Source organism: Canis aureus, chromosome 32, assembly GCF_053574225.1.
Source record: "Canis aureus isolate CA01 chromosome 32, VMU_Caureus_v.1.0, whole genome shotgun sequence".
NCBI classification, from domain to species: Eukaryota; Metazoa; Chordata; class Mammalia; order Carnivora; family Canidae; genus Canis; species Canis aureus.
This window is the reverse complement of record NC_135642.1, coordinates 27,532,088-27,554,453: the sequence shown is the minus strand read 5'-3', so window position 1 is coordinate 27,554,453 and position 22,366 is coordinate 27,532,088. Positions and strand designations below refer to the sequence as shown.

Sequence of the window (22,366 nt, the reverse complement as noted above, 5' to 3'; positions counted from 1 at the left end):
TCAAAACAGCTAAGAGTCGGGGTGAAATGGAATCTCACATCTCCATGTGGCAGCAGCCCAGACCTCAGCGGCAGGGAAGCCAAGAGCCTGGGCCCCTGGTCTGGTTGGGGCCACTGGGGAGAGGCAGGCTCAGCACAGGGAGGCCTCCTGGGCTCCGTCTCCCCCTCTGCCCCCACCCCGTCCTTTCTGCTCCTTTATCAGTCAACTCCCTCCTTGTCACAGGATGTGACACGGGCTATTCCCTCTGTGTCCAGTGCCCACTGCTGGGCTGAAATGTCTCTCCCTCAAGGACATCTTCACTGACCTTTCAGACTGGTTAGGTCTCTACACCTTCAGCACAACCACAACACAGTGACTATTAGTATCATCACATATGTAAGGGCTGCTCACCTAGCCACTGGGCCACGTTGATCTTCTTTACCATCATAAGCCCTGACATCTATCAGTGACTGAATCAGTCAATGAATTTCTCAATAAGTATTTGCTGAAGAGGGAGTTGGAAGAAATTCTGGGGAGTTTTCCAGATTATGTAAATATGGTCCAACTGAAGGGAACATCCTCTGTGGAAAGATGTTAGACCAAGGGACAGGGAGCTGATGTCTACCCCAGTCATAAACTCTCTATCCAGCGGAGTTGCAAAGGAACCCAAGAAGGCTATCACTCTGATAAAATGCATGTTTTTGATGAAAACCTAGAGAACTCAGGAAAAAAATGAAAAGAGCCAACATGTTTGGCACTGTGTCTGCGGCTGAATTTTTCTCCTCTCAGGTCCTTTAAGGTATCTCCCTATAAGATAAATATTAGTTTCTGAAGCATGATAACAGCATTGTGATTGTATGAGAGATAGTCTTTATCTTTCAGAGAAACATGCTTAAATATTTATGATATCTGGGATACCGGGTGGAGGAAGCGGATGGGAGTGCAGACAAGCAAGACTGAGCTTGGGTTGAGGGCTTTGGGGCTGGGTGAAGGGTCAGTAATTCATCACACCGTTCAGTCTCCTTTTGTGTATGTTTGAAATTCTCTGCAGTCAAAAGTTGTGGGGTTTGGTTTGTTTTTTTTTTTTTTAAACTTCTTCATAATGCTGCTTGGTTGGTATTAAAATATCAAATTCTTTAAAACATACTAAGCCTATTAAAAAGCCTCCTGGGTATGAAATAATACTAGGCAAAACTGCCTGGAAAACCAAAGCCCTACCAAATGTAGGAAATGAAAAAAAAAGTCAGTGTCAAGGGAAAAAAGTAACAGCCAACTGAAATGCACCCCGTGAATTGCAATGTAATTAACAATAGACATAATCAGAGAAATATACAGAGAATCTTTCATTTAAACTGTTCCCTGGGATATACTCATGGCTGAAAATTTACTTACAGACTCATGCTCTGGCTGTTTTCCCCAAAGATGTATGTAGTGCAAATTGCCTTAGAAAGAAGGAGAAAGGGATCCCTGGGTGGCCTGGAGATATAGCGCCTGCCTTTGGCCCAGGGCGCCGTCCTGGGGTCCCGGAATCGAGTCCCGCGTCGGGCTCCGGCATGGAGCCTGCTTCTCCCTCTGCCTGTGTCTCTGCCTCTCTCTCTCTCTCTCTCTCTCTCTGTGTGTGTGTATGTGTGTGAATAAATAAGTAAATCTTTAAAAAAAAAATAGAAGAGAAAGTACAGCAAAGTAACTCCACCTAAATTCCTGCCGCAAGGACTTTATGGCTGCTGGAGAGCTGGGGTCAGTGAGGCCAGTAATAGGTGATCATATTTACCAAACCCTAAGAATATATGATCTTACATAAGATATGCTCCATAACGCAGGGGCTGGATCTGCTGTACTGTTTTAACCCTAACTCTCAGCACAAAGAGATGCACAATCAATATGTTTGGAAGGAAGGAAGGAAGGCAGGCAAGCAGAATATTTGGAATTGGGTCTATGCCAGAGATTTGGAGCATCTAATCATCCAAAACAGTGTTCTGTGCAAAAGAAGAAAATCCTTTGGTCAAGAAGAGTTCTCAGGGAGGGGGTGCCTGGGTGGCTCAGTTGGTTAGGCGTCTGCTCAGGTCATGATCTCAGGGTCTTGGGATCAAGCCCCAAACTGAGCTCCACGCTCAAAAGGGAGTCTGCTTCTTCCCTGCTCCTCCCCCTGCTCGTGATTGCTCTAGCACTCTCCCCAACCCCCTCAAATAAATAATAAAATCTTTTTTAAAAAATTAGAAGAGTTCTCAGGGAAGAAATAACAGCAGACACACGGTGATAGCCTACTACTGCCAGCCCCTGGCCCCAGAGGCCAGGACAGGCAGCCAGTCACATGTCCAGTCTGCTGATATGACTTAGATGGACCATTACCTGAACTAAATGACATGCAAACTAGAAACCAAGTTGTTTCCAAAACTTCTTGCTTTGAACCTCTTCTTCCAGCCAGAGGGCAGCAGCTGACACAGGGACAGCTGAGCGCCGAAACAAGGGCGTCTTACCCATCTTGCCCGCTGAGGACAGCACTTTCAGGAACGTGCTCTGACCCGTCTGCCCTGTGTGTCAATCCCAGCAAATTAGGAGTCCCCGGTCATGACTCACACCTGACATTGTTTTGTCTCCCTGTGACAAAAATGAATAATGAACCCTGCAGCCATCCTGAGCAGCCTTCCCACAGCCTGGGAGAGAAATAGGGAAGGGAGAGACAGACCAGTTTCCTCAAAGAAATGGATACCTTTGGCTCATTAAAGTATTTGTTATTTCTGAGGAGCTCACAGACTCAAGACACCATTTTATATAAAATAATAAACTCATGCTTGGACAAAGACCAATCATTTTTAATGCTTAAAGAGAAGGAAAAGAAAAACTTCTAGCCAAGTAGAAAGCCCAAAGAGAGAGTAGTTCTAATAACAGTATCCTGGTAGGAGGTAATTTCTTAAAGATATTACCTTCTAGATTCTAAGCTGACAACAGCTGGTTAGGCCCAACAACTCCAGAGGAAAAAAAAAAAGAAGAATATCTGGAAGGCAAAATCAGGAACTTCTTTGCTGGAACCCAGTCATACAGTACACACATTAGGTAACCTTGATTGATAAAATATAAATATCCTGACAGACCTTCCCAGATAAGAGAAAGTATGAGAGTTTACATTCCCATGGCAACATGGCCATGGCACAGACCCAAGTTGGAACTGCAAATCCATGGTGTACTAGCTGCGTGGCCCTGTGCCAGTTATTTACTGCACTCAGGTTCAAGGGTCCTGTCCTGATCAAGGACAAGGGGTATATTACCACCCACTGCAAAGGGTTGTTCTAGAAATACACAGAATAATATACATAAAACCCCGGGTACGCTGCTGGGCATTACTAGTAGATGTTGACAGATTCTATTATTATTAGCGGGATCTTTACATTTCTGAGTATCTGGGATCCTGCTAAAGTCTATGTTGTTTGTCTGAATGCTTCTGTCTGTCTACCTCTCTCTTCCTGGTGCTGTTTGCACCACAACCATCAAATGTGCCGTGACAGTGAGATATCCACCCTTCGACTGGCCTCTTCACAGGGCAACAATCATAATCCCAGGAGATCAGAAAAATGGAAAAGAGCTGGGTAGTCCAGTGGGTTTGTAAATGGTACCCCAGCACTCCTCAGTGTCTGACAAGGCTGAGGCTGGGGCAGGGGGTAGAGGGTATAGGACAGGAACAGCCGGCACAGCCCTGGTCTTGCCTGAAACCACAGCTACTAGGCTTTCCCTCTTGTACCAATGGACTTCCATATATATATATATATATATATATATATATATATTCAGTTGAATAAGGAGTTCCATAGCTAAAGAAACTTGGAAAAACACTGGTTCCAGGCTAATATCTACAGTTGCTAGAAGAGAAAACTGAGGCCTAGAGATGACTTGCCTGGCCCAAACACCACAGTGGGCAGTAGGGAACCAGAACTAGGACACGGGCCTCTTCCCATCCTCCTGAGCCTGCTATCTCTGAGAGGCACACGGAGTCCTGCACACCATCAGGACAGCCCCAGCGCCGATGTGAATCCTGGCAGCACACTCCCTCACCTGGCAACAGCCCGGGCTGTTGTATAAACAGTCACCCCAAGGACGAGGACTCAGCACGCTTACTCATCTGGGGCTTTTAAGGGAAAGGGGACTGTAAAACTGAACGGCAAGACTTTTCTCCTTTGAAACATTATACTGGGCTATGAAAGCTCCCAATGTTTCATACATACACATATACCTGCTCTCCCTCACTAGAGTTCTTTAAAAACACAGGTCGCTAAAGGACACCTACAATGGTAGGATGTTACCAGCTACCGGAAATATCATCTGCTTCAAATTACTCTGTTGCTTTGCAAAAGACTTCACCATCCCGCAGACTCAGAATCAGCAGAGCTCAGGCTGTGCTCACTAAAACTCAAGTATGCAGTGAGACCTCAATTTAGCTGATAAATCCATAATAGCTGGTGTTGTCTCTTACTGCTATGTGCATGTATCTAAGAATATACCACATACAGATTTACATAGGAATATGGGTACATACATTCATGGCATTCTTTGAAAATGATGGGGGTTAATTTCAACATTATCTACACCAACTATCAATTCCTCAGTATGAAATGTGTATCCACAAACTAAGAGCATTTCTTCTCTCATATTCTTAATGGTTTTTAACACATAAATAAAGTCCAATGGCTAATTTATCTGAGTAGTTAATATAATTAAGTTAACATTCTACCAAAAAAAAAATTGTTTGGGGCTGAACTGTGTCCTGCAAAAAAGAGAAATGTTGGAGTCCTAACCCCTAGTAGCTCCAAATTTGACCTTATTTGGAGAGAGGGCAAATTAAAATGAAGCCATTAGAGTGAGCCCTGATCCAGCACAATGGGCATCCTCATAAAAAGGAGAAAATTTGGATACACACACACACACACACACACACACACACACACACACATCAGGAGAATACCACGTGAAGACTTGGGTTAGGCAGCCATAGCCAGGGACTGCCATAGCCCCCAGCAGCTGAAAGAGGCAAGGGAAGATTCTTTTAGAGCCTGCAGAGAGGGTATGACCCTGCTGACTGGACCTTGACTCCAGACTTCTAATCTCCAAAACTGTAAGCCAATAAATTTGTTTGTTAAGCCATGCAGTTCATGGTACTTGCTATGGCAGCCCTAAGAAAATAAAAAACAAAACACATAAGGCATTCTTGAAGCACCTCCTATGTGCAAGGCAGGGACCTAAGCTCTGGGAGACAAAATAAAAAGACATCACCTCATTTCAAATGGCTCTGAGGGAAATACCTATGATGAACAAATGTAAGAAAACACTGGTCATCTTTCTCACTGTGAGATGCCTCAGGAGACTCAAACAGAGAGGGATGGCGTCAGAACACTTTCTAAATGTGAATACCTAGGTTCCATTCCAAACTGCAATTCAGCCTAGAACTTTCTGGGTATGTCTGTTCATAAATGATCCAGATTCATTCATATTTTTAAATACCAAAATAATGGTGATGTGCTGATTAGGTATCTATATTCTAAAAACACCCCATGTAGAGAACACTGAACACTGGCATGGCCACCAGTGGGACAGGGCTCAGGATCAGGAGGGCAGAGCTGTAGGTTAAGTGTCTCCCTGCAGAGGCTGGCTCCAAGCCGTGGAAGAACGAGTTCTCTGAGGTAAAGTCTGCAGAGAGAGGAAGCAGCAAGGCCTGAGGACATGGACAGGAGGATGCTCAGATTTACGGAGAAGGACACAAGAACACCAAACAAAGATGCGTGGGCACAGCCCAAGAGGAAAATGCAGGACAGGCAGTTTCAGGAAGGGGGAATAACTCCCAGAGGGTCTGAGGGAAAAAAGCAAAGAAGGGCCACTGTGCTTGGCACTCGAAGGATTGACATTGGCTCTGAGTCGCTGCCTCACTAAGCAACATGGTGAGCATATGCATATATTAGCTCACTTATTCTTTGCAATCAGGCATTACTGTGCTTCCTTTAAAATAAGGAAACTAAGCAGCAGAGAAAGGAAGTATTTGGGAGCTCATCTGTGGCCCACAAAAGCAGTCTTGGGGCAGTCGGGAGCTTCTAGAAGAGAAAGATTAAAGGCAGCAGGCAGGAACAGTCTGCCAGGATCACCTGCTTGAGCATCTGCCTTCAGCTCCAGGGGCCCGGGGATCCAGTCCCACATCGGGTTCCCCCCGAGAAGCCTGCTTCTCCCTCTGCCTATTTCTCTCATGAATAAATAAATTAAATATTTTTTTAAAAAAAGGAATGGTCTGCCATAAGGGCAGGAAGCCTCCCCACATACACCCCAGGAACGCAGGACTCCTGAAAAAGATGCCTCTGTTGTGACTGCCTCCAGAAGTCTCCAAACACACCATTATGAAGGTGGGCAAAATATACCATCCACCACACCCCTCCCCTTCTCCAAGGATTCGGGGAAGAGCACACAGAAGAACGGCCCAAGTGGCAGTGGCATCTGTGTGTGGCCAGCTGTCCTGTGGAATCCCAGGTGCTCAAAGTATGCTAAGCATCATCCATGATGGTGTCAAAGCCCCGGCTTGCCCTCAGTCACCTACAGCTCTAACGGGATCCTGGATTTTGTCCTCAAAGTTTACCTTCATCAGAAGCCACTGAGGCCTTTTACACCTTCCCACTTTGACTGATTGGAGTCAGCTCCAATCACCCCAGCCTTTGCACACCCCTGGCGCAAAGTCATCTCAATAGGGAGGGCCGTCCAGAGTTCTTGGCACCTTGCAGTGTTGTGGCCCACAATGTCCCAGGGAGGGACAGCGATGGTGGAGGCACATCCCATGGCACTTTCAGGACCTCCTTGCTCCTGCCTCACCACTGGCCCGTGACTCAAGCCCAGGCAGCTGGCCAAGACATGGTGGCAAAATCACTCAGAACAGCCTCACAGTAACCACCAGTACCTTCTAGTGCCACCACCACCCAAGGACTTCAGTCCTGGGGAAACAGCTGGCCCCACCTTCCTCCACTCTACCCCAATTCTTCTGCAGTGAGTCACCGACACATCACAGATGGGCACTTAGGCTGCACACCTGGTCCACCCAGCATATGAGGCTACTTGACGCATGCTCTGCCCTCATGGCTCTGCCCTGTGCTCCTCACAGCCCTGGGGTTCTCACGTACCCACAGGAGGTGGCCAGGGAAAACAGGGGGACCCTGGCCCCACACTAGCACCACTTCTACCTGATTTATATATGAGGGCTCATAGTAATATTCTGATTAAAAAAAAAAAAAGCAGATCCTATTGCTTTGAAAGTTTGAAAAGCACTATTTAGGACAAATGGGCAAATCAAAGCACATAACTTGGTTACCAACTCCTGCTTGATGTAGACCACATGCCTTCTTTCCTTGGGAATACTTGATATCTCTTAGCAGTGACATGCCCTCTGGTGCCTCACAGCACCAGAAACCCTTCATGAACATCCATCTAGGCCTGCAGCTTGGGTCTAACTCCAACAGCCCAATCCCCGCACCTCCTCTGCCATGCACACAGGGACAGCTGCCATGGCTCTTGTCTTGTCACTCCCTCCAGCTTGGGCCGCTTCCTCAAAGAGTACTCCTGATTCCTCGTGTGCTAAGCAGCCTGTGAGCCCCTGGACAGCTCAGGTCCAGACAGGGCAGCAGACAGGCCAGGAGGGATACCTCCCAGGAGCGCAGTGGCCCACTCCATCTAGTCAACAACACGTGTCTAGGTGGTTCTGGTTATGAGCTTTTACCCTCAAACTCTTTCTTTAGAGAATGTTCAAAGCTATATGCAGGCTGAGAATACAGCTCAACTACATAACCAAAGTACCATTATCACAAGTAAGAAAAGTAACATTTATTCAATAATATCCAATAAGTGGTTCATACTCAAAACTGTACAACTATCTCAATATGACCTCTACAGGTTTTTTTTGATCCTGGATCTAACCAAGGTTTGCTCCTTATATTTGATATTAACCTCTCCTTAGTCTCCTCTATGCCAATTGTTCTGCACAATGTCCCATATCTGGGGTTTGTTTCCTTACTATTCAGTTTAGTTTAACAAGTTTGGCATGAATATCACATAGGTGATCCTGTGCAGTCCTTGACTGCATCACCTCGGAAGCCCATCCACCAGGCTGCCCAACTATTGGTGAAGCTAGATTGTATCGCTTGGTTGAAACGCTGGCTGCCAGATTGCACCACTGTGCCTTCAAGTCAGAAAGTAACCTGTGAGGTGATACTCTGGGACCACGTGAAAATACTGTTCCACAATAAACTTCCACCAACTAGCTTTGCATCCACTGATGAACTGCCCTTGAGATTACAAAATAGAGATTTTCCAAATTTATCAGCTGAAGTTCTGTAGAAGAACACTCTTTCTAAATCTGATGCTTACTATAAACTCATGAACTCTTTTAATTATTCAATTTGTCAAAACATATTACTGCCATTGCTTTTTGATGTTCACGTTGTTGGCAGTTTTGCCAGTGCAGTGAGACCCCCTTTCAAACTGGCTTCTGGGTCCTTTGCTAGGACCCCACTCATCTGAGTGCCACCTCACTTTCCCGCACGAGATGTCCCAGGCTAGCTCTGTACTTGCCTTGCTCCCACCTGGAATCAGTCATTTTTCTGGATCCTTTGGTGGAACTCAACCTCTCTCTCCTTAAGCAGATAAGCAATTTGACTTTCTCTCAACCTTGCTCTAGTCATAACCTCATTTCCCCTCCTTTACCCTGTCATTCATCATTTGAATTAGTGCTCTGTCCTTGGTAGAAAGTGGGGAGAAGAAGGGAATAAGAGAAGGAGAGAAGAGACAAAGACCAACAGTGAATTTAGGGCCATTATTAACCATTTACCACTCAAAGACGACCTTCCTTTTTTATATATCAGTGGTCAGCTCCATAGCAAAGCTTGTCATTATTTCATGATTCCATTTACAAAACTTCTGTTACCACATATCATACCATTTTACTGTTTGATTTTATGCTTATGCAAAATAAATGCACAAGAAAAATTACTACCTGCCCCTCAGCCCTCTTGTCCCCTTCCCTTGCTTTGTCTTCATCAGCAATTATTACTTCCTAAATTCTATGAGATATGTTTTATTTTTTTATTTTTTAATTCTCCCCCACAACTAGGAGATAAGTCCAAAAAGGACAGGCACTTTTTTGTTCCCTGCTTTGTTCAGTACTGTCCTCACAGTGTAGTACACTCTAGCACGCTACACTCACGTGCCCAGTGCCTGAGATATGGAAGGCGTCTCCTAACTATTTGTGAATGAGATAAAGGGCTTGCCCAGGACAAGAGGTCTGGAGTTGAGTAGTGTCCCCTGTGTATCCTTTGGGCCCCTGCTTCAATGTCACCCCCAGCGGTCAGTTCTTCCCTTCCTGGTGTTCCCAGAGCCCTTCTTGTCCTTCTGATCCTAAGGCTTTAACTATCATGTCAGCATTGTTCAGAGGTCTGTCTCACCTGAAGAACTTCGAGCTCCTCCAAGAGAAGGACAAGGTCACACTTACCTTCACGGCCTAGCACTGAGCACAGAGGCTGGCACAAAAATCCCTGCTGACCTCCTCCACCCTCCACCCTAGTGCCCTTGCCTGTCACCCGGGCTACGTGCTGAGCCTGTCCTCTCCGGATGGCCTACACCGGGAGCTGGGCTTCTACCTCCAGCTGCTGAGAAAGGCTCAGCCGCCGGCAGCTCACAATGGGCCCTTTGACTGGACAGGACTTAGCTTTTTCAGGAAAAACTCGTTCCCTGCCACAGCACCTGTCACGAAGGCCAGCGTCCCTGCGGCTTTGAGGCCACACAGAGCCAGCGTTCACCAGGAAACAAGAGCAGGGGCAGGAGGCCAGCAGGGCCAGCCAGGCAGGGCGGCCTGACTTCTGAGAAGATGGAAGATGGGGTGGCAAGGTCGAGAGGGCCTTTTCATCAGCCGAGTCGCTGACATTCAGACTCTGTGAATAGCCTGGATGGAGGATGGGAGGGGTAAGGGGTTCAAATAAAAGAGTGCAGAGAGGAGAACTTGTCAGAGCTTTGCCTCAGAGGCGGCTTACTTGTTCTTTTCTTTCAAGTTTCTTTTCACCTGGCTCCAAGGCTGGACTCTCGGGGGGTACCGTCAGCCGCAGTCTGCAGACATTTGCCTAGGAGAGACAGGGAAGAGAAGCCAGTGAGGGACCCACATTTAAGGTAGAAAGATCTAGGTGACCCTGTGCTTCTCAGAGCCTGTGTCCCCCACTAAGCAATGAGGTGATCATACTGACCACACGGGAGGTCCAAAGAGAAGACCAGCCTCTGCGTGGCCCAGAACAGGCTCTCACCACCCTGCTGCTCAGAACAAAGACATCACCAAGTCATCTCACAACATTCAACCGTTTCTTTAAATGGCTCAAGTTCCAGAACAGTGTGTACAGAATGATCATATCTCACGTGCTTAGGTCAGAATACGGCTAGGTGGATAGAGGTCAAAATATACACCGTGGTGATCGGACGGTGGAGTCGCTTTCTCGTCAACCATACGCTGAATTTTTCTCAAACAGACATGCGTGTGCATAAGCACAAAGTTTTGTAAAAGTCTACACACTCATGTTCATAGCAGTGCTCTGCACAACAGCCAAAACGTGGAAGCAATACAAAGGTCCATCAATGGCTGAATGGATAAATAAAATGTGGTGTCTGCACAGGATGGACTATTGTCCAGACTCAAAAAGGAAGGAAATTCTGACACATGCTGCAACATGGGTGAACCCTGAGGACATTATGTCAAGTGAAAGAAGCCAATCACACAAAGAGAAATGTTGTAGAACTCCACTTCTTAAAAAAAAAAAATTTTTTTTAAAGATTTTATTTATTTATTCATGAGAAACACACAGAGAGGCAGAGACACAGGTAGAGAAGAAGCAGGCTCCCCACAGGGAGCCCGACGCAGGACTCAATTCCAGGACACCGGGATCACACCCTGAGCCAAAGGCAAACGCTCAACCACTGACTCCACTTCAATGAGGTACCCTAATGTCACAGCCTGGTCCTGCTGTGACCTCCCAGGGAGAAGTGATCAGGCCACCAGAAAAGCCCAAAGAGTGTCCCAGCAGCAGACAGAGTACCCAGCTGCAGCCATGTGGGCTTGCCTCGTGGGCGTGCTGCTTGTCCCTGATATGGACCGCACTGTGTCCCCCTAAAATGCATTATGTTGGAGCCCTAAGCCCCAGCAGCGCCTCTGAATGTGATCTTATTTGGAAACAGAATCTTCAGAGAGGTTAAGTTAAAAATGAGGTAATCAAGGTGGGTCCTAATCTAAAATGAGGGATGTCCTTATAAAAAGGGAACCCTGAAGATAGACACACTATAGGCAGGTCATCACGTGAACATGCTGAAGAGAGAAGCCTGGAATGGATCGTTCTCACACATGCCTCACAAGGAACCAACCCTACCAACACCTTGATTTTGGACTTCTAGCTCCAAAACTATGGGATAATAGAGGTCTGTTGTTTGAGCCAGTTGGTCTGGTGGGACTTTTGACAGAAGCCCTAGCAAATTAATATACCTGCAATTTCATCTGCACAGCCACCTCTGAGCAAAACTACCCTGCAGCCCAAACACCCAGAATGGGATGGGATGGCAAAAAACCTTTGAAGTCCAATCTGCCAGCCTATGAAGAGGGTGCAGAGACTGAGGATGGCATCTTCCATGTGCAGGTAAGAGAGCCCATTGGAACATGTGTGGGTACTTCCACATACATTGTCACCTCCCTTTGAGACATCTCGTACTTCCAACTTCCTGATGATGAATTTATGTGTTCCCTCTGAACTCCTACCTAATGGACCCTGGGTTGTCTTCAGGGAAGACAACCCAATTCTCTTTTCTCTACAAAGGCTTCCTTCCTCTGAACCTCTTCTCCTCGAGATTTAAAACCCCAGCTCTTTCAACTAAATACCTGATTTTGCAATCATACTCCATCTTCACTCACCTCTGGGCCAGCCTCATCCCTCAGGGCCCCGGAGCACCACTGCCTCTGATGTGGCCAACTTTGCAACAAACCTTCAAAGCTTACTGCTAGTCATGTTGGCCAAAGACAAACTACCTATTCCAGCTAGGAGGTAGCTCTCATAGCCGACAGGTAATAGCACCAAGGAGAATCCGAGTTCCTCCAGAGAAAGGCAAACCTCTGACCACATGGACTCGCTGAAACCAGCTGGCATTTGCACAAGCATTGGAGTGCAATCCAAGTCTGTGACGTTCAGTAATCTTCTGTATAGGCTGATCTAATCCATAGCATAATTTTGCAGAGAAAAGGAAGTGCTTTTCTCCTACACCCCATCCCATACACACACGTGTACCTACACATGGGTAAATAGATGCACACACTTGCACAAGTGTACAAGTGGTCTGGCGGGACTTTTGACAGAAACTCTAGCAAATTAATATACCTGCAACTTACTACTTTCCATGATAATATCAATTTGATCAACAGATCTATTGTAAGTGATACTTTTTGTAGGGTGATTAGTCTAGAAGGGTAATCCTTAATAGCAGTAATTTTCAGAATAAACTAAGGACTGAAGAGGAGACAAGGCCCAGAAGGCACCCCATTGGTCCAATCCCTCAAAAGTACAATATTCCCCTCCCTTACTTGAGACAATTCTTTATCTGTCCACCCAGTACTTTGATATTCCTCAACAGGCTTCCTGCAGCACTCAACAATGAGCCAAGTATACCCTGGGGTATGACAAAGCCACAGGATAAACAGAAAATATTTCCCTAAACCACCAGTTTTACCTGGTGTTAGATAATTAACATAAAATGAACCTGTAAAATAACACATTTGCCTTCAAAGCTATCTGGCAATTGCAGCGGGTTCTTGAGGCCACACCCAGGCCCCTGTGGTAAATGTTCTCTCATGTCATTAGAGGTGCTTTAAGGATGGGCTACACATGGGGCCAGCATCCTCTCATCAGTGCTGGCCCTCTGATAGATGAACCACACAGACACAGTTTAAATCCAGCATTGAAGAGGATCAGATGCCTTCCTAAAAGGATGGCCAAATGTGTTGTCATGTGAAAAAAAGAAAGTTGCAAGAAAAAAATGTTAATAATAATCCCATTTTTGTTTTTTAAATATACTCTAATAATCTGCATAGGTTTATGGGGAAAAAAATGTCTTTAAGGAAACATACCAGCTGGTGGTGGTGATGATTATCTCTGTATAGTAGGATTCTCACATTGTTTCCAACTGTTTCAAGTATGTGTAAATTTTTTAATTAAAGATAATAGCAGTAAAAGAAATAATAAAGATTGAGAGAGACTGTATCGAAAAGAGAGAGCAACAGATCAAGCTTTCCTAGGTCCATAGGGCCGCTTCAGGAGCAGCAAAGAGAACAACCCAGAGGTCTAGAAAACACTCTGAATTCCTCAACAGAAGCACAGAGTAACCCCTGAAGGTACCCACTTAGGTGGACATGGTAAAGTTAAACTCCTTTTATTCATTCACTTTCAGGAAATCTTCCCGTGGGAAAATTTCCCACTGAGTAAGATCAAGGCAGCATTGTTTATCTCTCTGAGCATTTTATGATACTGGTCTCCATGGTTTCCTTAAACTCGGATAATAATACCCAGAGCAGCCTAAGCTGGGCAATACTTGAGGAAGGTAGAGTATTTTATTCCCAGGGACTCCTGCAGCAGTTGGGTCAGCCTTATGTTCTGAACAATGAGAAGAACTGAATCTTACTTTCTCTGAACACCACAGCTACTGGGTTAGCTGTCCCTACATGCAAGGGTCCCTTCCAGTGGATCAAAAGCAGGAAGGTGGACTCAGTGTATGTCATCATTAGGTTACAGAGCACCTACTACTTAAATAAAATAAGTAAAAAACAAAAAAATAAAATAAAATACCTTTAAGGGCAATGAGAGTACCAAGATGAAAAAGAAACAGCCATGTTGCCAAGAGCTCAGAACCCAAAAATATACCCAATCAAGGCAAATAAGAACACTTAGCATAACCAATATAAGGTCCTGAGAGGCAGCGTAGCTCAGTGATTAAGGCATGGTGGAACCGCACTTCCTTTATAAAGGAGTAGGAATATGAAAGGAACAATAGTCTTAACTGGGGCGGGGGGGCATATATCAAAGGCTCCTAGAGATGACATTTGAGCTGGGTATAGAAGGACAAAAAGGACCTTGTGGTTCACTAAGGTTTGGAGAATCCATCATCACAATACAGCACACAACTACCAGGCAAGGCATTTGCTCCAGGCTGGCCAAAGGCACAGATGCGAGAATGTTCTGAGAACTGTAAGTGAGCCTGCAGCCTACACTAGAGTGGGAGAAGAAAACAAATGGGTAGGGGCCAAACTCTAACAAGCTACAAATGCCTGATGGAGAAGCAAGGTCTCTAGTGGAAGACAATCAGGAGTCATTCAGCTCTTGGGAGGAAGGGACTAACACTCAAATCTGAGTTCAGTGATTCAACAGCAATTATTGAGTACCTCCTATTACATTCCACACATTACAACACGGATGGAAGGGGGGAAAATAGGGGAGAGATGAAGCAAACTTTGTACTTTAATTGCTTTCGTTGCCCTTCCAGGGCTTAGCATAGTATCAACACGTAACAGGCACTTGCTTGCTCAGTAAATTAAATGTCAGTATGAGTTTCTTTTTAGGTTGAACTAAAATACAGTAAGGTGACTATATCTGAAACTCCCCAGAGAGCCTTCCACTTTTTTCAAACCAACCCCTCTGGGAGAGAGGTCAAGGGAGGGGCAGATAGTATTCAAGCCTCCTCCACGAAAAAATACACAGCCAAGCCCTTGTCTGCAATTCAGGGCACCTAGGAGCTAGGCAGGTCCTCTGGGGCCTTGTTTCTGACCACCTCCCCCTTTGTGGAGGCAGAGGGCTAGATCTCCATCTATGGGGGAATCTGGGGACCCACATACCATCATGCTCTCAGCTTCAGTATATGGGTTCACCCAAGAGAAAACTATCATCAAATAAAAAAAGGGGTGGAGAAGATGACCCAAGGAGGGGGTGGGGTTAGGGGGTTGCTAATCAGTTTACAATGATGTATTTCCCTAAGGAAATTAGCCAAACGCATTTCCATTTCTCTAAGGCCTGGTCCACTTTGTGACTGTGGGTTCCTGCCCAGTTCCACCTAACAACAAGAGGTGTGGTTCATGTGGTTGTGGCTCGGAGCACAGACACCACATTCTACTCAGCACAAGCATAAAGTCTCTGGAATATGTGGGTCAGGCTGTGTGCAACAGGGCATGCCCCATGTAGAGTAGGCCTCTTAGCTCTACTGTTGTCCTGAACTTACAGGACTGGTTATCTGCACCAGAGAGGGGCAAACCTTTTCTGTAAAGGGCCAAATAGTAAATACTTAGGTTTTACAGGCCACTGTAAAAATCATTATCACAGAGGGATACAAAACAAGCCAAGAGGGCCAAATATGGCCCCAAAGACAGTAGCTAATCTACATACTTGGACTCTGTAGGTGGTGTAAAATGTTCTAGAGCCCCTCTTTCCTATGTCAGGACTGACTCCAGACACAACTCATAAATACAAGGATAGTGACCTCTCCTTCCTGTCCTCACTGGCTCATTTCTGTACAAGCACACAATGTGCTCAGGAATGCCAACATGCAGACAGAAAATGCAAATAAATGAATGCACACAAATACCAGTGTGACCTGGAGTGGCAGCCCCCCCCCCACCCACTCTGCCCCCACCACCACCTTGCCATTTCACAAAGCCAAAGGGACCTTCCAGAGCACTGTCCCGGGAGTGTCTGTATTCCCAAGGAAGCTGTAAGAAGACAACAATGATTAAAGAAGTACTTCCTATTCTTGGCTGCACATTAGAATCACCTGGGGAACTTCCTAAAAAACACTGGTGTTATTCTCTACTTTCAGAGGTTCTCATTTAAACTGCCTGGGTGGGGCCTGGGCACAGGTATTTTAAGCTTGTCAGTGATTCTAGGTATAACCAGGGTTGAGAACCACTGACTTAACCAAAGGAATGTAGCTCCAACTTGTGCAACAGGATGAGGCAACTGGACTATTTGGAGGCCTTCCCAGAACTACCAAACTCTTCACCTGGGCCAGCACTCCCATCCATTTGTCACCTGCTTCCTGTCCAGGTGGGCCAAGGGTGATGGGATGGCTTTATCCCAGGCTTCACTTCCTGGTTTCCTGTTTGCCAATTCGGTGTGAAGTGTGGCCCCTTTAGGACCCCAGTGGCATCCTCCTCTTTTTAAGCACCAATTATGCTGGGCTCTAACCCCTCTCTTCAAATAGTTAATCATAGCTGATGCAAGCAATGACCGGGTGCACTGGCCTCTAGGGAAACAAGGAAGGGGAGAGCTCAGACAGGCTCCTGGAGGAGCAGACCCTTTGTTAAAGAACCATGAGAGAGGCGAGGAACAGCATGGAAACCTTGGAATGGCAAGCAATTCGGAGTATCTTGAAAAAGTGTGGGAGGGGGAAAACGAAGGCGAAGGCCAAATCAGAAAGGTCTGGAAGCTAAAATAAGGATTTTGCACTTGCTGTTGGTAGTAGCAGGGAGGCTCCTTAAGCAGACATCAGCTAACCAGATTTTGCATTTTAGAAAGGGCCTTCTGGTCTCGGAGTACTAAGGAGAATCAGCAGCAGGATGACTGAAATTTAGGAAACCAGCACTCACCTAAAGCTGAACAGAGGGAAATAGCCCACTGGACCAGTTTTAGACTGGGGGAGCTTGCCACAGGCAGCCCTAAGACCAGGACGCTGCCAATTGCTCCAAGTGTTTCAGATGGAAGCTTCTTGACATGGTCTCTGGTTAGTTTGCCCTGGATCCACAGCTCCTGGAGCACAACTAGACAATTTCTGAGGCTGACTTGAAAGGCTTTCCCAAGTGATCAGAAGCTCGGGCGTCTGGGTCTCTCATTCCGGTGTGGGCACTCAGTGCAGACAACTGTGACCTGGACCACGGATGCAGCCCTCTCACAGGCCACTGAAGACATGAAACAGGCCAGGATCCCGCTCCATACCCTCTGCAGCACCACCACAGGGTCGCAGTCTTGAGGAAATCAAGTTTCCTTAAGAGTCCCCAGGACCCAGGTCTGTTCATCCCACCTCTGACACACCAAGTTGGGTGCTACTTCCTCCTACCAGGCCCTGAGGTCCCACAACACCATATCCCTTCCTCAGAGCCCACCTCTAGGGAAGCTGTGCACACACGTGTTTCTGTGAAAAGGAAGTGAGGTAAATACCTGTCTGACCCATTCACTGGCCAGCTAAGGAACACTCTTTATTTTGAGCCAACCAGACCAAAATGGGACCAAGGAGAGTGTGCATTAGCTAGGGAGTGAGGCCTGGCAGGCCAACTGGGTTTTGACAGAGGAAGCCTTTGCCAGAGAGAAAGAAATAGCCCTAAAAGCAGGGTAGGAGACAGTGCTATCCTGTGGCCTTTTTGGGTTGGCTTCTGGTTTTTTTTTTTTATGAGCCACTGAGGGGCCATGATACCAGCAATACCAGCCAACAATCTCTTATTATCAGGACAGCGTGGTGCTGGAGGAAACCCCTGACAGATCTAAGTCTCTCACCACCCCAGCTGAGCAACTCAACCAAAAGTACTTGGCTGTGCGAAGCCTTCCCCCTCAACACACACAACCTCTCCACACCACTGACCTTTCATCTCAAAGGCCCATTTCGTGGGATTAACTTGATGTGCAAAATTCCCTTCAAAATCGTGAAGCAATTCAAGTGTTTTTTTAAAAAATGCTTTCCCCCATTCATTAAGGACATCATTCTGTCTGTTGTTATTCTCCAGCCAATCTATCTTCCTGTTGTTGCTACAGATAAAACTATTTTTAGTTTTGCAACTGGCTTGAAGGTAGGTTGTTTTTTTTTTTTTAATTTCACAACCCCTGCTGGTTGGCATCCACAAATGCCTCTTTGCTTATCAGCTGACAGAAATTACTTTCCCACCAATTTTCTTCTTTGGGACATGATTTCGGATAAGAAGGAAGTACAAATTGTAGGTGGCAGCCACGGAACAAGGGATGACCAGTGACAGTCTAGTCTGGCTACACCACCCCGGGTGGCTGACTCAGAAAATTCCCTGCTCAATGTCAGCTGTCACCACCATTTCTAGTTGTCTGAATAGCTGGACCAGCACGGCCTGGTTCTCCCACAGTCCCTAATTTGGTAAGCTCTTTGGATAAAACAGATGCTATTTTGATCACTAGCATGTTCTTGTTCAAGACCATCACCTACGTGTGGTTCTGTGGTTGAAGCATCTGCCTTTGGCTCAGGTTGTGATCCTGGGGTCCTGAGATAGAGCCCTGCAACAGGCTCCCCACAGGGAGCCTGCTTCTCTCTCTGCCTGTGTTTCTGCATCTCTGTGTCTCTCATGAATAAATAAAATCTTTTTTAAAAAAATGAAAATAAAACAAGAAAAACACCACTTTAACAACCATCACTTTGTATGATAGTAGTCTGTGACAATAACTGCCTCCATAGGGGCGCCTGGGTGGCTCAGTTTGTGTGTCTGCCTTCCGCCCAGGGCATGATCCCGGGGTCCTGGGATTGAGTCCCCCGTTGGGCTCCCTGCGGGGAGCCTGCTTCTTCCTCTGCCTGTGTCTGCCTCTCTCTGTGCATCTCTCATGAATAAATAATAAAATCTTTAAAAAAAAAACTGCCTTCATGGGTACAGTGGACCCCAATGCCCAGCCTTGTATCATCCAGAAGGATATCTATACATGTTGTTTTAAAAAAAATCAGTCAACAGATCACATCTTCCCACCTTGCTCCCCACGCACATCCACACAGACAGGACCTGTGGCATTTGCAAATCATGAGCAGAGGAAATCGTAAAGGGAACCTAGGACTTCTTTCCTGAACAAGTATGCCAGTACCTGTGTGCTCAAAACAGTCTCAGATGGTCTGATTCAGGTCCCTGACCTCTCCAGCCCAAAGTACTTTGGTTGTTCTATTCAAAAGGCAGAGATGCCTGGGTGGCTCAGGGGTTGAGCATCTGCCTTTGGCTCAGGGCATATCCTAGAGTCCCAGGATCGAGTCCCACGTTGGGCTCCCTGCATGGAGCCTGCTTCTCCTCTCTCTGCCTGTGTCTCTGCCTCTCTCATGAATAAATAAATAAAATCTTAAAAATAAAAAAAAAAAAGCAGAAGGCAAAGCCTTTTCAATAGTCTGTCCACTGTGCCATTTACAACTAAAAAAATACTTGAAAGTAAACATTTGGGAAAAACAATCTACAGAAAGGTAATGTAGTGTACTAGTCACATCGGCATCCACTCGCTCTAGCTGCCCATCTCTGGAGGGAGACTTGACACTTTCATGCAGTCTGGTCCTGCGCATGACCCTATCCAGGCTCAAGGCTGGCTTTTCAGTGACTTCATTCTTTCTCAATCACAACTGTGTTCCAACTGAGCACAATTTCCATAGAAAAAAGGCAAATGCCTATCTTAGAATAAGACAGACTACATATAGTTGGAAACTTGCTTGGCCCTGATGTGGATCTTGCTTTATAAAGCTAATGACTGGGACGCCTGGGTGGCTCAGTGGTTGGGCACCTGCCTTCACCTCAGGTCATGATCCCAGGATCCCTGCTTGGAGCCTGCTTCTCCCTCTGCCTGTGTCTCTGCCTCTCTCTCTGTCTGTGTCTCTCATGAATAAATAAATAAATCTTTAAAAATATATATATAAAGCTAGTGACTGGACAACCAGAGTTCTGTCAACTGTACATGTCTGGCGTACACACACGCACACACGCCTGCACCCACTCCCCGCAGAATCCATCGCTTCGCCCACACCCAAGAGTAACGCAATGCCTTTCTTCTAGAGCTGAAGAAAGGCAGCACATAAGGCCACCGCTTGTCACTTGGCTGAGGCATGGAAATACAAACAGGATGTCCACAAGACTAGAAGTCCGGAGTGCCCAAGGGGGTCCTGGCTTGGACTTCAGCACCTGTTTAAGCTAAAACTTGGGGAACATGATTAGAGAAGTCTCAACCACAGAAAAGAGGCACCAAACGATAACTATCACGAATACTTTGAGGAATGGATGAACTAAAAAGCCAGAAGCCAAGGCACTGGCAGTGTGCTGAGGTGCTAATCCTGGAAGAGAGACCAGAACGGGGATGATGCCACCTGCTTGTGCCTAGCATCCTTCACTGAGCCCCTGGAGAGGTGAGGGAAAACGCAACAAGGGGAACAGCGACAGAGCGCTTCTAAAGGGCAGCCTCCCTGGACACGGTGCCCAGGGCTTCCAGGGCTACCCCTGCTGCCACCGTGCTGCACTGAGATCAGAATGAAGAAAGCGGTTTGCACGAATCCAAGCCCCACACCACTGGGCTCCTGGAGGGGGGCACGGGGGTGGCCAGGTGCTGATCTCTATGTTGTAAGGAGAAGCCTGCACCTTGGCTAAACTCACTCCAGAGTCACTTACTCTATCACCGGTGGGGACGAGTGACCCTTTCTTTTAATCGCTGAAAGGAGGCAAGTTTGGGTGTTAAAGACATTCATTACGTTTGAGTCTCAAGTAGGGGCACTGCAGGAATGCTTCCCCTTTGCTGTTCAAACTCATGCCACCAATAAACGTGGCCTGACAGAGGAGGCAGGAAGGAGAGGAAATTTCTGGGAATTCCACAAAGTCCCCTAAGCCCCACGAGCCCTCGGCTGGACGTTGAGAGAAGGGTCAGGGCCGGCCGGAGCTGGGTCCAGGGTCGGGGGATCGAGGCCGGGCGGGTCCCGCGCGTCCCCAACGCCGGACCCCACCGCGGCCAGGCGGCTCCCGCCCCCGGCTACTCACCCGCCTGCTGGGCGCCCTGGCGCCGCCGCCCGAGAGCAGGGTGACGGTGGACGTGGAGCGCAGCATCCCGCGTCGGCGGCCGGCGGCTGGCGGGCTGCGGCGCTGCTCCGGCGGAAAAAGCCCGCCGAGCCCGCCCTGAGCGCGGGCGGTGCGGCCCACGGCGGGGCGAGGCGGCGAGGAGGGCGCGGGGGGCGAGGCGCGGGACCTTAGCCGCTCGGGCAGCGGCGGGGCCGGCGGGGGGCGGGGCTGGTGGGGGCGGGGCCAGTGGGGCGGGGGCGGGGCCAGCGGGCGGGGGCGGGGCCAGCGGGGGCGGGGCCAGCGGGGCGGGGCCAGCGGGGCGGGGCTAGCGGGGCGGGGCTAGCGGGGCGGGGTGGGTCTGTAGCCGCTCGGGCTGCGGCGGGGCCGGCGGGGGGCGGGGCCAGTGGGACGGGGGCGGGGCCAGCGGGGCGGGGTGGGTCTGTAGCCGCTCGGGCTGCGGCGGGGCCGGCGCGGGGGGCGGGGCTGGCGGGGCGGCGGGGGCGGGGCCGGCGCGGGGGGCGGGGCTGGCGGGGCTGGCCGGGGGCGGGGCCGGCGCGGAGGGGCTGGCCGGGGGCGGGGGCGGGGGCGGGGGCAGGGGCAGGGGCAGGGGCAGGGGCAGGGGCGGGCGCGGAGGGGAGGCGCCGCCGCGCGCCGGCCCGACCCGTCCGCCTGCATTTTCTCCCCCGGGCGCAGACCTGGAGGCGGCGGCCCGCCGTGTCCCCTTCCCGCGGCGCAGCGCCCGCCCGGGGTCCGTCCCGGGGCGGTTGGGAGCTCTGGACACCCCGGACCTCTCCTGCCTGCGGGGTCAAAGTCCACCTGCGCGTTCACCCTCACCTACCCCTCGGCCCACCACCAACCCGCCTGCCCCAGAAGGCTTCCCACCCCCCTCCCCGCATCACTGGAACGCTCACCCCTTGTCATCCATTCAGGATTTATTGAGTCCCTGCCATGTGTCCCTCCCAGCAGCCAACACAGTCTACTAGCGCTGTCTGTCCTCAGGAGGCTTGCAGTCTGGTCGGGATAGGTGGCAGGTGTCCGTGCTTCGGTGGAGGAGGAGGAGGTACCAACGGGAGCACACCTCAGGGCCCTAGGCGCTGGCCTGTGCCGGAAAAGGCCTCCGAGGGGAGGTGATGACTAAGCGAACACCTGAAGTACAAGCAGGAGGAAGCCAGGCATGGGGTGTTTATCACAACTGCTCGTATTTATTCAGCGATTACTGTGGGCCCACCTGGCCAGCACTTTGCATATATTACCTCATTTAATCCTCGCAACCACCCTTTGAGGCAGGCACTAGTAATATACCATATCCCCATCTTGCAGACGAGGACACTGACTCACCAAGAGATGAGTAACACAGCAGAAGAAGCCCCACCAGCAGGCAGGGGCAAAGCTAGGCTGGATCCCTACAGTCTGACCCCAGGGCCTTGCTTCTTCTCTCTGCTGCACCCCTCCCCTAGAAGAGGGAGGGGCAAGGAAGTTACAGAGCAAAAGAACTGGCATTTGCAAAGATGGGCACAAGAGAAGGTACTATATTTTAGGTACTGAAAGTATCACAGTAGGAGGAGCACTGGGATTGGAAGAGAA

The 22,366-nt window shown here is 48.4% G+C and overlaps 1 protein-coding gene across 3 annotated transcripts in view; it reads right to left on the bottom strand.

The window, feature by feature from the left end:
* Window positions 1–20,963, bottom strand: part of MYZAP (myocardial zonula adherens protein) — an 88,391-nt gene extending 67,428 nt beyond the window's left edge. For all 3 annotated transcript variants that reach the window (XR_013370340.1, XM_077881246.1, XM_077881247.1), the window contains exons 1-2: window positions 20,765–20,963; window positions 10,020–10,106 (exon numbers count right to left, since the gene is read on the bottom strand). Coding sequence is in view for 2 of the 3 variants with exons in the window: in XM_077881246.1 (XP_077737372.1) it covers window positions 10,020–10,106; window positions 20,765–20,830 (153 nt within the window). In the remaining variant the exon portion in view is untranslated. The remainder of the gene's footprint in view (window positions 1–10,019; window positions 10,107–20,764) is intronic.
* Window positions 20,964–22,366: the final 1,403 nt, after the last annotated feature.